The 14,695-nt window shown below is 39.4% G+C and overlaps 1 protein-coding gene across 1 annotated transcript; it reads right to left on the bottom strand.

Annotated features, from left to right (window-relative positions):
* Positions 1 to 7,964: 7,964 nt before the first annotated feature.
* LOC140928371 (uncharacterized) lies at positions 7,965 to 14,139 on the bottom strand. Its single transcript, XM_073378112.1, has 4 exons — positions 13,701 to 14,139; positions 11,287 to 11,539; positions 9,799 to 9,915; positions 7,965 to 8,837 (listed from the first exon to the last, which is right to left on the bottom strand). Exons 1-4 carry the CDS (start codon positions 14,079 to 14,081, stop codon positions 8,581 to 8,583), a joined length of 1,008 nt encoding a protein of 335 aa, XP_073234213.1. The 5' UTR covers positions 14,082 to 14,139; the 3' UTR covers positions 7,965 to 8,580.
* Between the last annotated feature and the right edge of the window lie 556 nt (positions 14,140 to 14,695).

The raw sequence follows: 14,695 nt of genomic DNA, 5'->3' as shown, positions 1-14,695 counted from the left end.
TTGGATTCTGGTAGTCTAGTAGTAAATGGGTTAAGATATCTGTAATATTTATCTTGTGAATCAATAGTTTTTCCTGAAAATAGATTAATAAATAGACTAAATTGGTCCACAAAAACGTAATTCTAGCATAAAAATTGTAATCGAGTTCCCTCGGGGGCTTTGGCACTCCAAATGAGTCAGTATAGAATCTTTTTATTTCAGTAAAGAGGTACAGCTTAGCGGATAATACATGCTGTTTATTGACCTAGCAGCAAAGAAGTAGTTTGAAATTAGAGCTGATAGACACTTACCTTAAGATAAAAGTCACGAATTCCATGCGTATACATGGGTAAATTTAGTGTAAATACAGTGTAACAAAGGGCCACTTCCGAGTTCTAAAAACTCTCACGAGGCTAAAATGCAAAACCTTTCTTGTGAAAATAAGTCTTATTTGCGTGAGGATTTAAAAACTTAGAAAAATAATAAAAACAAAAAAGAGACTGGGTGTTCTGCTGCAGTAGACCTCCGTTTTTACTGTTCACTTTAACCTGTACCAGCTTTATCGGTGTCATGAGTTAGGGTCATTGTTTTTGTCCTTAATGTGTTAGTGACTTTAAGATTTTTATTATGAGTACGAGATTGAGTACGAGTTACGTCTTTAGAGTTTCGAGCTAGTTAGCAATCTCGTTCCCAGGGTTCTCTCCTACCCGCCCTATGTAGGGCGGATAGGAGAGCACCCGGGGAACGAGGTTGGCTAGTTAGTTCCTCAGAGCTATTAATCTTTTCTGCTGCTAACCAGTAGATATAACAATTAAAGCTCGCGAACTCGGTTTGAAAAATCGTACTCGTGGTCTTATCCAAAGCTCCCTAGTAGGCCACTTCCGAGTTCCAAAAATCCTCACTTTCAAAATGAGGCTAGGTGCACAACCTTTGAAGTTTCTTCAAGTAATGGTCCCGATAAGAAAAGAACCAAATGCAATGAACACGTCGGAATGCAAAAAGGTGCTAATTTAACTATTATCTCTACTGCTCTTCTGATAAGTGAAAACAGCAGATTTAACGAAATCTTCGCAAAACAAAATCTCGTTTGAGTCTAAGTAACAGTAATGCGAGGAGTATTAAATGTGTAAAAGATTTCGGCCAACCATAAGAGTTGCAAACAATAGCCAAGAAAACTTTACACTTTTACATGTTTAAAAATGGAGTTAAAATACATTTTATTTCGTAAACTGCCTGTTTACGAAATAAGTTTATGCATTCTCTTTGTGAAAATAACAACATTTCTATAAGAGGAAAGAGTATTGCACCATAACAATGCTTTCCGTCTTACCCGGATCATTACTCAAATACGACTGAATTATTTTGTCAGAGTTCTTTGTGTTGGACAATATTTCAGTAGACCTGCACCGTTCTAAACCTCTTATTTCACTGGTCCCCTTTAATCTGCATCTCTATCGTTTTCAGGCTGAGCGGCATAAATAAATGAAAGCTAAATAAAGAGAACGCGTTTTAGCTCTCCCCCCGCCTCCACTCCAAAGTTATCGTTTTTTTTGTGTTTTAATTTTTTTTCTTACGACTTTCTTCTTATCAATAGCAGAAGTGCAAAAAAAGCCAAAAAAGAGAACGCTTAAAACTTCATTTTATTCAATTTTATTATTTTTTTGTTTTCAATTTTTTTTTGCTTTGCTTTGTGTTTGTTTTATTAAAAATAAATGACATTAACACAGGGTCGTAGCCAGGATTTTTCAAAGGGGGGGTCACAGAGGCTACTCACCAGATTGTCATGTCGACCTCCACGTATTATACCACGTATTATCGCGGCATGAAGGCCCATATTAACTTAAGACAAGAGCCGTTGACGAAAATACTTTACAAAAAAACAAATTTAAAATAGTGGGCTTTTCCACAATGGCTTTTACGGCCAAGATATTGTCATGGCGTTTTCGCCACCTGAATATTGTAGGTTGTTTGCTCAAAAGAAGGCCTACCAGGGGGGGGGGGGGGGGGGGGGTCACGGGCACCCCAGGACCCCCCCCCCCTAGCTACGCCCCTGTAACAGATATTATTAACTCCTCAGGTTTCGGTTTCCAAGAAGAATGCTATCTTTGCAGAAAAGAGTGATCAGATTTACAGGAGGTAAATCTGTTCACTCTTTTCTGCAAAGATAGTATATGACCAAAGGAGATTGTTTAGTGCGAAAATACACAGTTAAAACGCTACCTTCAAGAACGATGAAAAGCTAAACCACAACACTGATTAGGTGCTTTTGGGTCCGAGAAAACAGCGTTTAATTTTCCAAAAGAAAGTTTTTGTAAAGCGGCATGGAGATTACTAATTACTAGAGAGCATGAACACAAAATGTGGCCTCCACAGTCAACAAACTCCTAGTTTACACAAGCAAGTTAAAACTTCCTGTGAATCTGATATTTAATACTTAGAGTATTTAACAAAGCCGTTCCTTATGCCAACCACTTATTTTTAGGGATTACCAACCTTCATACCTAGTGACCAGGTCGGGCTTCATTGCGACACCCCCAGGATTTTGATTAGTTGATCTACTGAACCCCTTTAAGGCCAATTAAATTCTGTAGAGTATCTGAGCTGGCTTTCGGAAGAAACTGAGTGGTCCGAAAATCTTCCCCTTTTGGTTCATCACCTTGCTCTTTACTCAGTCGGTTCTTCGGCGAAGATTCGAACGTCTTGTCGATAGAGGCGATTTTTTTGCTACCACGTTCTCCAAATCAGTTAGCGTTGAACGTCGACTGATTTGGCGAACGTGGTAGCGATTGAACGCTCAATCTTATCAGCAGGTATTCATAATACCGTAAAATCGGAAAATAAGCCCCGGGGCTTATACTTTTCAAAGCCCCCTTTTGAGGGGCTTATTTTTGGAGGGGCTTATATTCGGAGGGGCTTATCTAGGGAGGGAAATTTGCGTTTCAAAATCGATTGGGCTAGCCTTACAGTTGGAATGAAAATTACCGTTTTTGCTTTGTTGTATTTTGTATTTGAGGCAATTTCCAAGTACAAGTACAAGTTCCCCCGGGGGCGGGGGGCTTATATTAGGAGGGGTGATTTAACGAAGGGTTTTTTGCGTTACGAGTTTGGGGGGCTTATACTTGGAGGGGCTTCTACATGGAGGGGCTTTTTTTCGGAATTTTACGGTAATTGCTTATAAGTAAGCCGGTTGGGTGCACAAATGGCAAGCTGCAGGTGGTTGCCCGGTCTTGTCGCACTTCACAGTAGAAACTGATGCTTAGGAACGCCAGGAGCTTGAAAGATTGACCAGTTGCCGGTGTTGTTAATGAACAGAGGCAAGAGTTCGATTGGTTTTTGGCCTCGAAAGGGATCATCAGTCTCCTGCATCATGCCAAGCGGTTTTTGAACAGGTGATGTTAACTCTGACTGCGGACTCGATGGCACTGCGCTATCAGAATTGTTTAGGAATTAGTTTCCTTCGGCAAAGAGGGAGGTATTTTGTTAGCGTCAAAAACAGTGACTTTGCTCAGAAATCTCCTGAGGAATCGTCAAAGCCATCGGCACCATGTCCAAATTGAACAAGAAAGCCTGGGAAAACAAATACCGTAAAGTTCCGAAAACAAGCCCCGGGGCTTATATTTTTCAAATGTACCGTTTTTTCTTTGTTTTACTTTGTATATGAGGGCAATTTCCAAGTACAAGCCCCCGTGGGTCTTAAATGCGGAGGTGCTTACATATACATGTATATATGGAGGGGCTTATTTTCGGAATTTTACGGTACCTGACTGAGAACACCAAAATGCACTTCTACGCTGTTCCACGGCAGTAAAACTTGGACCACCTACACGAAACAGTATAGGCGTCTTTGGCACCAACAAGTGGCAGAGACCATATCACCAACAGTAAAGTACTTTCACGTGCTGGTATCCTCAGTATATACCCCCTCTTCAGTCATTGCCACCTGAGAAGACTCGGCCATGTGTATTACATGGATGATGGACGCGTCCCAAGGAAGTTCTATACGGACTATAGACAACAGTAGTCAGGAAGGGGCGCCCCACTCTGCGACTCTGCGGTTCATGGACGCTTGCAGGTGACCTCAAAGCTTGCGAATTTGACCCAAACAATTAGGAAGATAGATCGTGGTCTAGCTGGAGACGGACAGTAAACGAAGAAATCGAGAAGGCCAGAAGTGAAAAGCCACCAGAAAGATGAAAAGTAGCGCGCTCGCCGCAAAAACAGCTCTACAGGGTGTTTCAAAAGTTCGTTCCGATTTTTTATTCGCTTAAATTTCACTAATTATTAAAAAAAACCTCTCGTAAAACTTAGTGTGTTATTCATTATTTATTTAACATTGAATAACTAAAATATTAGTGACCATAATGTCTTCCTGTATGTTTTCTGACATTTTCGAAGCGGTGAGGTATAGAATGTACGAGCTCCCAAGACGTGTCCAAAGTCACATTCTTCCAGGCGAAGCGTAGTCACTGTCTTAGCTCCTCCAGTGTTTTGGGGGCTGGATCTTTATATGTTGTCTCGTCTACGACAATCCAGATGGTCTCTAGGGGGTTCACATCACATAAGCTTGCCGTCCAGTCCTCCTTTGGTATAAAGTTGGCAAATCCTTCTGACACCATGCTTGCATGAAGTGTGCATCGCCTTTCCTCTTCAAGGCTTTCCAACATTTTTTGGTAACTTATCCCCATACCGTCGTGCTCGAAACTGATCGATAATGTGAAGTTGAAATTTTTTACCTTTCTGTTTTGTGGAATAATTAAGCATATACCTACAGCATTTTCGATAATATTTCTTACACAGTTTGTATAAAAAACGGCCATGCACTCCTTGGTTTGTCTTGTATGGTCTTCACTTTTGACCACTTGTTCGGTCATCGTTCAGACTTCTTCAACGATTTGACAATTTTTTTTTGACTGAATGGCCAGAAGACCATAAAAATAGATGCCTGAGCTCTAGCACAAACAGTGTAGGCCTTCATTTTCATGAAGGAGTAGAGATAATGAAAGAAAACGATAAAAATACCAAAATAGAAAACCTACAAAATGGGCAGGAAAAGTATGGCGGGAAAAACCTCGCGTACGTGTACAGTTGGGGCAAAAATTAAAAAAAAAAATTCTTCAAATTTTAGTTTAGAATTTCTTCTAACGGTTACTTAGATACATTTCTTGCCTGAATCAGTTTACATTTACCTAAAGAAGCATTAAATGCTTTGCGTAAAATAAAATTTTTAATCGGAACGAACTTTTGAAACACCCTGTACTTTGCCATATTGGCAGGTGAAGTCCTGAAAAGAGACAAAGCTTGTGCGCCCTAGTCAGTCGATCTGTAGAGGTACTGCAGCGTCTTGTCTGGCTGTGAAGGCCAGTCCACGAGTGCAGTCCCTGCTGCCCTGCACCGTTAGCGGACGATGGCTTGCCAGACCACTGGAAATGACTCGGCAGATCATACTCCTCATACACACTCGTCCCGAGGCTGTATCCCCAATCGAGCGGCTCCTGTTTTTGTTTGATCCAGTTTCTGTTGTTTCTGTACCAGCTCCTGGGTCTTCTCTTCAAGTTTCTCCATCAGTGACGTGCAGTGTTCTCTAAGTTTAATATAGTTTTTCTTTGTAGTTAGCTCGTGTACAGCGGTTTTATGTCTTCTTTCGACACCTTCACCCGTTGTAACTCTTTCTTCAAATTATATTGTTCTCCTAATTTTTAATTTAACATTAACGATCTTTGAGATCGCTGGGATTCTTTTGAGATTTTTCCCACTCATCCCTTTGGATCTGGTTTATATCCTGCTCTAGCCACTTTGCGGCTCGGCTCGCAGCTTACTACCATAGCCCAACAAGCTGCAGTTATTAATGTTAATCACTGCCGCTTGTTTGGTTATGGTAGCATTATGTCGTTTCAAAGTTGCTATGATCATGAGCTGCTCATAACTCCGTGTGAACAAACGCCTGTGCCATCCTTTCAGTCGACGGAATCTTTTACATGCACTGAAAACAATCTTTCTTAGATAAAAATCACTCACTTTATATGATCTCTCGGTTAAGTTGCACTTTCGTGTTTCTTCTTCCAAAAGTGAGGTTTAAATTTAGTGATGTCATAAACAACAATTACACTTGCTAATTTCTTTTGCGCGCGCAGGAGCTCTTCTAGAGCTGCGATACTAATGGCCAACAGCAGAACATTTATCAATGGTGGTAAGCTATGGTGCAGATTTGGGATTGTGGTGTTGGGCCAGTATTGTGAAGTCACCTTTCAATCAGTTTTCGTTTACAATTATCACCAATTGCACAAGCCTGGGAGCAAGCTTTCATAACAAGCGAGTCGGTGATACGCGAGAGAACGAACAGGCGAACGATAAAGCCACAACCCTAAATAAATTGTTGTAACGTTTTGAGAATGCTCCCGCGCGCTTCGCGCTTCGCTGTTGCGGCTTCGCCGCGAAGTATCAGGAATTAGATAAGAAGAAATTTTCCAGAATTTCTTCGTCAGAAGTTATAACTGAAAATTTCAACGTAGAAAAATAATTGAAAAAAATGCAACATTTTTTCTTTCAATTTTTTCTCATTACTGCTCAATTCTTTACACCATTTTTTGTGTCTGTTTCGAGAATACTATAGCCTTTAACTTTACTTTCTGTTTCTTACAATCGCGCGCTAGGGCCTTACATACACAACAACGTGTGAAAAACCTCGAGTTCCTTGGCTATACCAGCCAGGAGTGTACATAGAAATTCTGAAGAGATTCAGCGCCTTCCCCATCAGAAATAGATTGGATGACGAGTTGAGCAAGTCCCTGAACATTCCCTACTGACTCGATTAAACGCCTCGGATGGAAGTAAAATAACCAATAAACCCCGCGCTTGAATAAACGTCGCATCTAATCGGAAGAATGTGGCGTAAATTCGATGATGATTTATAAGAACTTGGTCGCTACAATTTAGAAATCTACACCACCCCGACATTTACGATTCTATCTCAAAAAAAGCCAGACATCTCTTTCTGTTACCAGCTTTTTCCGAAAACGTTTAACTTTTGTAAATTTTTTATGCACTGCGATTTTTTAAATCGAACAAAAAATAAGATTAAATATTTCCTACAGGTAAATTGTCTTGCCCGTCCAGAATAGCTCTGGCTACCTGCAGGCCAGTGCTGTCTTGTAAAACCAAGTAAGGGAAAAAAGACTATTGTTGTTTTTACATAATGAAGTGTACAAAAGATTTACAGTATCTGCCCAGTGTCGGCGATTTAAGAATTGTGCCAATAACCCATTTTACCGGTTGTGTGCTCAGTGCCCTGGCCTTCGAATAGATTCGAGGCTGGCGGCGACCTTTTTTTTGTACAAACCTTCCTGCTTTTCTTGTGCAAATCGTGGTATTCTCATGCTAACAAGCCTGTGAACATGATGATGATGTAAGATTGATTCACTGTAACACCTTGAAATTTCAAGACGAACCTAGCCTACCAACCGGCCAAAAATCCGCGTTACCACCACATTCACTGTTTTGACGTTATGCTAATTTTTCCAAATTAATTCCCACCATACATACCTCCATGGCTAGTACATTTCAATGTGAATATTGTCAATGTTTTACATTCAAAATACGCAATAAAATTCATACTAAAATATACTAACCATGCAGGTATGTATAATGGGTATCAATTTGGAAAAATTAGCATAAGGTCAAAACAGTGAATGTTGTAACGCGGACTTTTGGCCGATTCGTACGCTAGGTTTTTTCTGAGACGTCAAGGAGTTGCAGTGAATCAGTCTTAATGAAAGTTTCAGACATTGTTATGTACATCATGAAGACGAGCCGTTTTAGAGATCATACAGAAAAGCGCTTAAAGTCAAAATTTAGAATAAAGTTGCACTTAGACAGTTCGTGAGAAAACAGGTTAGTTTTCAGAATCGCAAGAAAGAAAATACACCGAAATTTCCTAGCATCGAAAAATGACATTATAAGCAGCCTTCTGACGCTACTTAAGATTAATGTGAGTTATTTAGAACTTTTTTATTAAACATTTTATCACGGTTACAGAAATAAAAGGTTCCAAATATATTTTCGTGTTATTTGAATTCACACATACAGAATTTTTTACATCTCACGGAGGTTATTTGCTAAACACCACACTAAAAGTTCCTGGTGTCCGATTTTCAGTAGCAGGTCTAGATCGCGCAAAATCCGGATTTGATCGATTTCAAGTTTTTTGTTTATTGTTGTCATAGTGACATCGATTTTACTAAAAACTACACTTTGCCAAACTTTAATTCATGGTCAATCACTGGTGAAAATTTTGTAGCGATCGGACCAGGATAAAAATACTTTTTAGGTGATTGAAAAATATCGGTATGGTCTCCCAAAAACTGTATCGATATACCTTAAACTTGACCAAGAAGTAAAAATCATAGGCAAGAAAACAGTGTCAGTTATACAGAGTTAGTATGTGGTGGCGAGATGACCGTAATACAACATATTAAGCCCCTCTTTCTCGAGAAGGGTTTTCGCTAAAATATGCTGGTGTATGTGGGAAAACTTGACAAGTGGTTTTTCTTCAAAATTTTCCGCGCTTCTGGGTATCTTGTTACGATGCTTATCACTTAGCAGATGCTATCTGGGTGTTAACGAACGGATCAGTGCTTCAACACTTTGAATGAACAAGTCTGTATATCCGTCGCCTCTGTAAGCTTCGGTTAAGAGTTCCATGTCCGTACTGAAAAGCTGTTCTTTCCCATCCTGTTTGTAGCTATCCAGAAGAGATTTCATATCATCTATAAATTGTTGGTTATATTCAGGTATTTCTGTCGGTAGTCGAGAGTGGGACGAAATTCTCATTTCTCTGATGATAAACTGAGCAACTGATATTTCTATGGGGAAAAGGAAAAGAATCGTTAATAACTTTTATAAAAATTAAGTCGTCCACTTTCCAAACACTAACAGGCCTGTTTATTTGTAGTAACGCCGGAATGCCTATTACCTTTTAGTAAAATCCAGCTAGTGGTCTATTATTAATGCTGCGTTCTGATAGCAAACTAGTAGCGAAAAGCGCCGGCTTTTTGGCGGCAAAAAAGGAGTGAAGTCTACCTTTAACTAGCTAAAAATGTTTTGTCCCGATATTTTTGACCAACTAGTTGGATTTTACTAAAACAATTATTCCTCTCGCCCTCATGGCCTCTGAGTCAATAGCCCATTCGGCCTTCGGCCCCATGGACTATTGACTCAGAGTCCATTCAGGCTCGAGGAATAATTGTTAAATATTATCAATTTTTAAAAATGCTGCTGAAGGACAACATGAGCGGGACTTATTATCCTTTGAAGTTGAATCTTTGCAAACGGCCGCCTCTCCACTGCTGTCCCTTTTTATTGTAGCTACGGATAAATTCACGTTTGTTTTAACCTCTCTATAATGCCAGCTACCTCCTTATAATGATCTCCAATTACTGTACCTCTCTCCTCAAGCATGGGAATTTTGATACAGTTGAACCCCGGTTTTTTAAGACGGACACCTCATTATTTACGGAAAGTTCGCTTTGTCCCTGAAGAGAGAAAGCTCTTAAATTTTCTCTGAACTCAACCCGTTTAATATATAGTTTTGTGAAATGCAACTCAAAACCTGGTTCAAACAACCGAGTCTCTGAACAAAACAGTGAAATATTTTGAAATGGTCAAGGCTATTGTTTTTCATGCATCTAAATGGGTAGATAAAATTAAATCAAATGAGAGCATTTTAGGAACTGGCAGTCAGTCTGTTTGGAGGGGAACACGTTGGCAGTAATTTGTCTATACAAAAGAACAACACACTTTACTTTGTCAAGCGGACATACTCACTTCTTAACAGCCTGTCTTTTGCATCTTTACTCCCCTTCAAAGTGGCTCCAATTTCTCCTCTTAACTCATTGACTAAACCCTTGAGTTTAGTGTTAAAATCCAAGTTAATTGCAAGGACTGAAAATGGAAAAAAAAATGAGTATAGAGAATTAAACAACAAAAAAACACACGTACAAACAAACTAAACGGTAAATCTGATTAAGCCACTGAGGTACATCATACAAAATGATTCTATCTCATTCTGAATGCTCTTTCTTAAATTGTGAAAGGTTGGTTTGTAGGAGTTATCTCATAAGTACACTGTAGGTGGAGTTTAGGCATCTGAGTGAACATACATGTAGTCCTGAATAGGTCTGTTGTTGACAATGACTGATTTTTTGACAACCTGTTGCAGTAGTTATCCTTGGACTTAAAATTAATGAGTTGTATCACATCAGTTGATGAAAACACTGCTTATTGGCCTGATTGGTCAATTATGCTGCAATGTTATTGGTTATCTGTCAATTAAGCCTTGATGTTGTTGCCTATGAAAACTGAATGTGATTGGCGATAAAACTCACTTTGACTCTGAAGATGACTACCACACAGGTTGTTGAAACGCCAGTCATTGTCAACAACAGTCCTTTTTAGGACTACCTGTACACTCACCCGAACAATTATATTCCCACTACTTATGCTCTTTCTTAAGTCATACACCCTGCTAGACTGCACGCTTCCTGGAAGAGGTCCACTACAAAAAGCCTACACGACACTTGACCTCATATCAAAATTTCTCCTCTCTTTTCACAAGGTAAGAAAAGGCAGTTGAAGTTGAAAAAACCATGGAAAGCTCTGCCTGTAGCTGTCCATTAGATGAGTCCCTACCGAGGGGGGGTTATGTCGCCTGTCTGAATTTTAAAACGTCTCGTGTCGGTGTTTATAAATGCTTTTCACTTATTGTCGGCTTTGCCGTCACTGTCGCAATTTGGCTGAGGGAGGTTGTCTCTTGTCGCGATTTCATTTTACATGCTGTCGCTACTTTATGGGCCATGTCGCTTGTTGGAATTTACCCTGGCAGGGCCTCTTAGATGTTTCTTATTGAGAGCTCCGTACACCTATGGTACAAGGTGGCGGAGCTGTTGCGTGTGCAAAGCATGCTCACTGGAGTACCATGGGTAATAAAATTTGGTTGTCTATGCAACCTGCACCCAAGAAATTTTGGTTCTGACAAAATTGTCGGTCTGTATGTCTGTATGTCCAACCCTTCCTGTTAATGGATGTGTAATGTCATGCTTACTAGCTTGGAGTCTATAGCGTATAAAATCTATGTTCAGCTTGATATTATACATCCATGTTATGAACAATTGACTACTGTCATAATCTGCTGACCAATATCACCTCATTGTATTTCAGGTTCAGGTGTACAAGATTCCAGGAGAGCTTTGCTTTTGGCTTTGCCCAAATCTATAATTATGATCACTTACATGACCAGGATAAAACAGTACCTACCAGACTTGTCAAACCACATGCACTTGCTGTCTGGCACATGGGCAACCATAGATAAAGCCTCAGACTTTCCCATCCAGATGTAATGTGGTAGTCTGTCATTGTGAACAACAAGATGACTATCTCCATTTTTCATTCCATTACTGACCAAAAGTTTACCCTTCAACAAACAACCTGCACAGGTTTCTACCACGATACTAACAATGTCTCTGTCAATTCCAAAGTCCCTGTGTCCAACAGTATACTTTTGTTGAATCTAGAATATTGAAATACTCCTTGTAAGTGCTTCACTTCACCATTTTCAAATAGACCACCCCCAGAATTTTGCATAAACATTGTTTTCAATTGTTCCTGGGTATTACAGTCATCCCAAGAGAAATTGAAGGCAATTATTATGCAACATTTGGGGGAGGGTTAAACAAGGTGTATTATGGTCTATGTGAAAATGGTGACTTGTGAAAATTTACACGATTTTTGTTATGAAAAAGCACAGAAAGTAATAAGTCTATTCAACTAAGGAGTTACTGTCTAACTCAGAAAAACTGAAATACAGTCGAACATCTCTAATACGGATGCTGACGGGACAGACCAAAGTGTCCGTATTAGAGAGGGGTCTGTATAAAAGAGGTCAGTACGATGACATCACTTTTATGACTCTACTTACAGTTTTAAGTGCTCAGTAAGATAAAAAATTTTTTAAACTGCATTAATAAATTATTTATTAATTCACAGCACAAAGACACTGTCTTTCAGTAGTTTCAGTAGCATACAACATTGTACATCTCAGCTACAAAGTAAGTACAGTCGGAGACAAATCACTGTTTTAAAACAAAATGAGCTACAGCGCAATGCTGCTTGTAAAAAGTTGTAACCTAAAGCACAATTCTGAAAGTGCCTTTCACTATTTTGCAGGTGCAGTAAACAGTAACTAGAGTACAAAATGTTATAGAAAGGATCTTTATGCTATCTGTAGTTATTCAAGCCTTAAATAAGTCAGTTATGTTCCTCTGCATGCTCTGTACACCTTTTGCAAATTGTTGTTTGATATATAGCGGTTGGGCTTTTGAAATCACACAACTTGCATAGACAAACTATCATCACCTGATCACGGCAGTGTCCGTAATAAACAAGTTAATTTTATGTGAATTTACTCTCTGGGGCCGAGATTTAGTGTCCGTTGTCTGTGTTAGAGAGAGTCTGTATTATGGAGGTTTTTTTTAATAGAAAATATATGATAATTTTGTCAGGACATTGGAAACTATCCATAATAGAGAGGTGTCCGTACCGAGACATTTGACTGTATTTCAGAAATGAGAAATGTATTGCATGCAATCACAATAAAGATCAGGAAACCCAAGAAAGTCACACAATCACAAACTAATACCACTGTTGCCTGCCGTTTAGTTTCTCATGCCCGATGGGCTTTTTCCTCGCAACACAAAAACATTCCACGAATATATCTGGTGTTCACAGTTTTCTTAGTTTCACATTAAAAGGTTTACTGCCTTGTTGACTGCTGGTGTTATTACACACACACACTAAACAAGAGACATCTGTTTTCTACTACAACTTGAAGCTTCATATAATTATGAAACCAAAACATCCAAACCTTTGTTGCAACTACCTATTTTTGAGGAGGAAAAAATCTAACATAGCCTGGCCAAACATGCTTATGTTAATTCTGACAAAAATGAACCCTTCAATATGAGTTCTCAAAATCAATAATAATTCATAAAGAAAATACAAGGGAAATTAATGTTTAAATGAGTGTTTGGAAATCAGATGAAAAACTGCTCCTTTTTCATCCTTAATTTCTCTTTCTAAAATAATTTTGTTTGGGAAGTAATATCAAGCATTCGACACAGTGTTTTTGCCCCAGCAATGGTGCCCAAGAACAGTACTTGCTGGACACTAAGGTGAACACACCCTTTTTTCAAGTACCCACACTTGAATTGAGTGCCCGAGTTTGAGACCTTGTAATTGGGCTCAAAAGTGGGTACCGGGTGAATATGCAGAAATTTAAGAATTATTCCTTGAGTCTGAATGGGCTCTGAGTCAATAGCCCATGAGGCCGAAATCTGTGGTCAGAGGTTCTGAGTCACACTATAGGTAATGTCAAGCCATTCACTGTTGAGCTGTGAAAAAATTTAGGTGGTCACTACGCCTCATTTCCAACAGATGCATTTACAATTCCTATTCAGTGTCAGATTGTCTGAATCACTTAAATTATTAAGGCTAAAATCTTGTGACAGGCAAATCACTCTAGGGGCTGAGAAGCTAATTTTCCCCAGACTCCATATGTGGATAAAAATACATTTAGCTAAAATAAGGTTTGGAGAGAATATTTGTTATATACGTGCTTGTATAAGTTATTTAATGTTTGGTAACATTTCGATTAGCGAGTATTGAGTACGTACCAGGGCAAATGTTTTCTTCACATCATGGTGACCTTGAGAATGAATCTTTTTAACAACTGTCTCAAATTCCTCTATGGGAACAATTATCTTCCCAGTACGTTTGTGAACAAGTACGTCAGAGTTCGCTTCAGCATCGAACCTTACATCCATTCGTTCGGCCCAGTTCTTGAATCTTTCACGTCTTGTTATGCCTCCTTTGGGTTTTGGAAAGCCCGCCGCTTTCAATTCGGGTCCGCTCGGGATCCACTTAGGGAGGGTGGCTGCGCAGCGCAGCCGAATGCAATTTAGAAACAGGTCATAAATAACCCTCGGTAATGGCCCTGCGTGATTTCTTCGCTTAATGGAGTTTTCATTCCCATCTGCTGCAAAGGTTTCATCCATTTGTTTTTCCAAACAACTAGAAAGAAAAACTTTGATACCGTGCGTTGAATACGACTTCAACTTCTCACGTTTTCACTGCGCACGCACATGACGTCACGTGACGTGAAGTCCCGTATGAAGCTTTTCTTCTTCACTACAACCTAGACCTGTTTAAAGTCCATTTTTTTGGCCTGGGTATTTTGCCTTATTTTCCAACGCCGTCAGATCAATCAATTTTCAGCCAATGAAAATCGATGGACAAAATACGGGAACGAGGCTATCACTGTTATCAACGGAGGTTTAGTGACCCTCAAATTATGCAGTATCCCGAGGCTGGGTAACCATCAGGATTTTGACTAAGTTTTCCCTTGATACAAGTCGGCACAGGATGACTCAAATCTTGTGATAGGCTGACAAGTTGGTAGTTTGGCTTTATCGTTTAATGTTCTTCGTATCAACTACTAGCTAGCGCAGAAGAAAAATCTAACTATGGTATTGTCACTAATATACGGCAGAAAGATGACTTTCCCCCTGCTAGAAAATTGCTCTTTATACACTTGTAATGACTGACGAAAAATTGGCCCCTGTAATGAAATGTCAGTAAAAAATTGCCTTGTAACGTAGGCTTATTATGG

The sequence above is a fragment of the Porites lutea genome, chromosome 2 (genome assembly GCF_958299795.1).
Source record: "Porites lutea chromosome 2, jaPorLute2.1, whole genome shotgun sequence".
NCBI lineage: Eukaryota > Metazoa > Cnidaria > Anthozoa > Scleractinia > Poritidae > Porites > Porites lutea.
Note: the sequence above shows the minus strand (reverse complement) of the source record. Positions and strands in the feature narration are given on the sequence as shown.

Excerpts from the sequence above, each read along its gene's own strand:
- LOC140928371 (XM_073378112.1), bottom strand. The coding sequence starts at position 14,081 with ATGGATGAAACCTTTGCAGCAGATGGGAATGAAAACTCCATTAAGCGA. Across the intron at positions 11,540-13,700 it reads TGAAGAAAACATTTGCCCTG|ATTCAACAAAAGTATACTGT; the intron begins GTACGTACTCAA and ends TCAATATTCTAG. Across the intron at positions 9,916-11,286 it reads CATGTGGTTTGACAAGTCTG|TCCTTGCAATTAACTTGGAT; the intron begins GTAGGTACTGTT and ends TTCCATTTTCAG.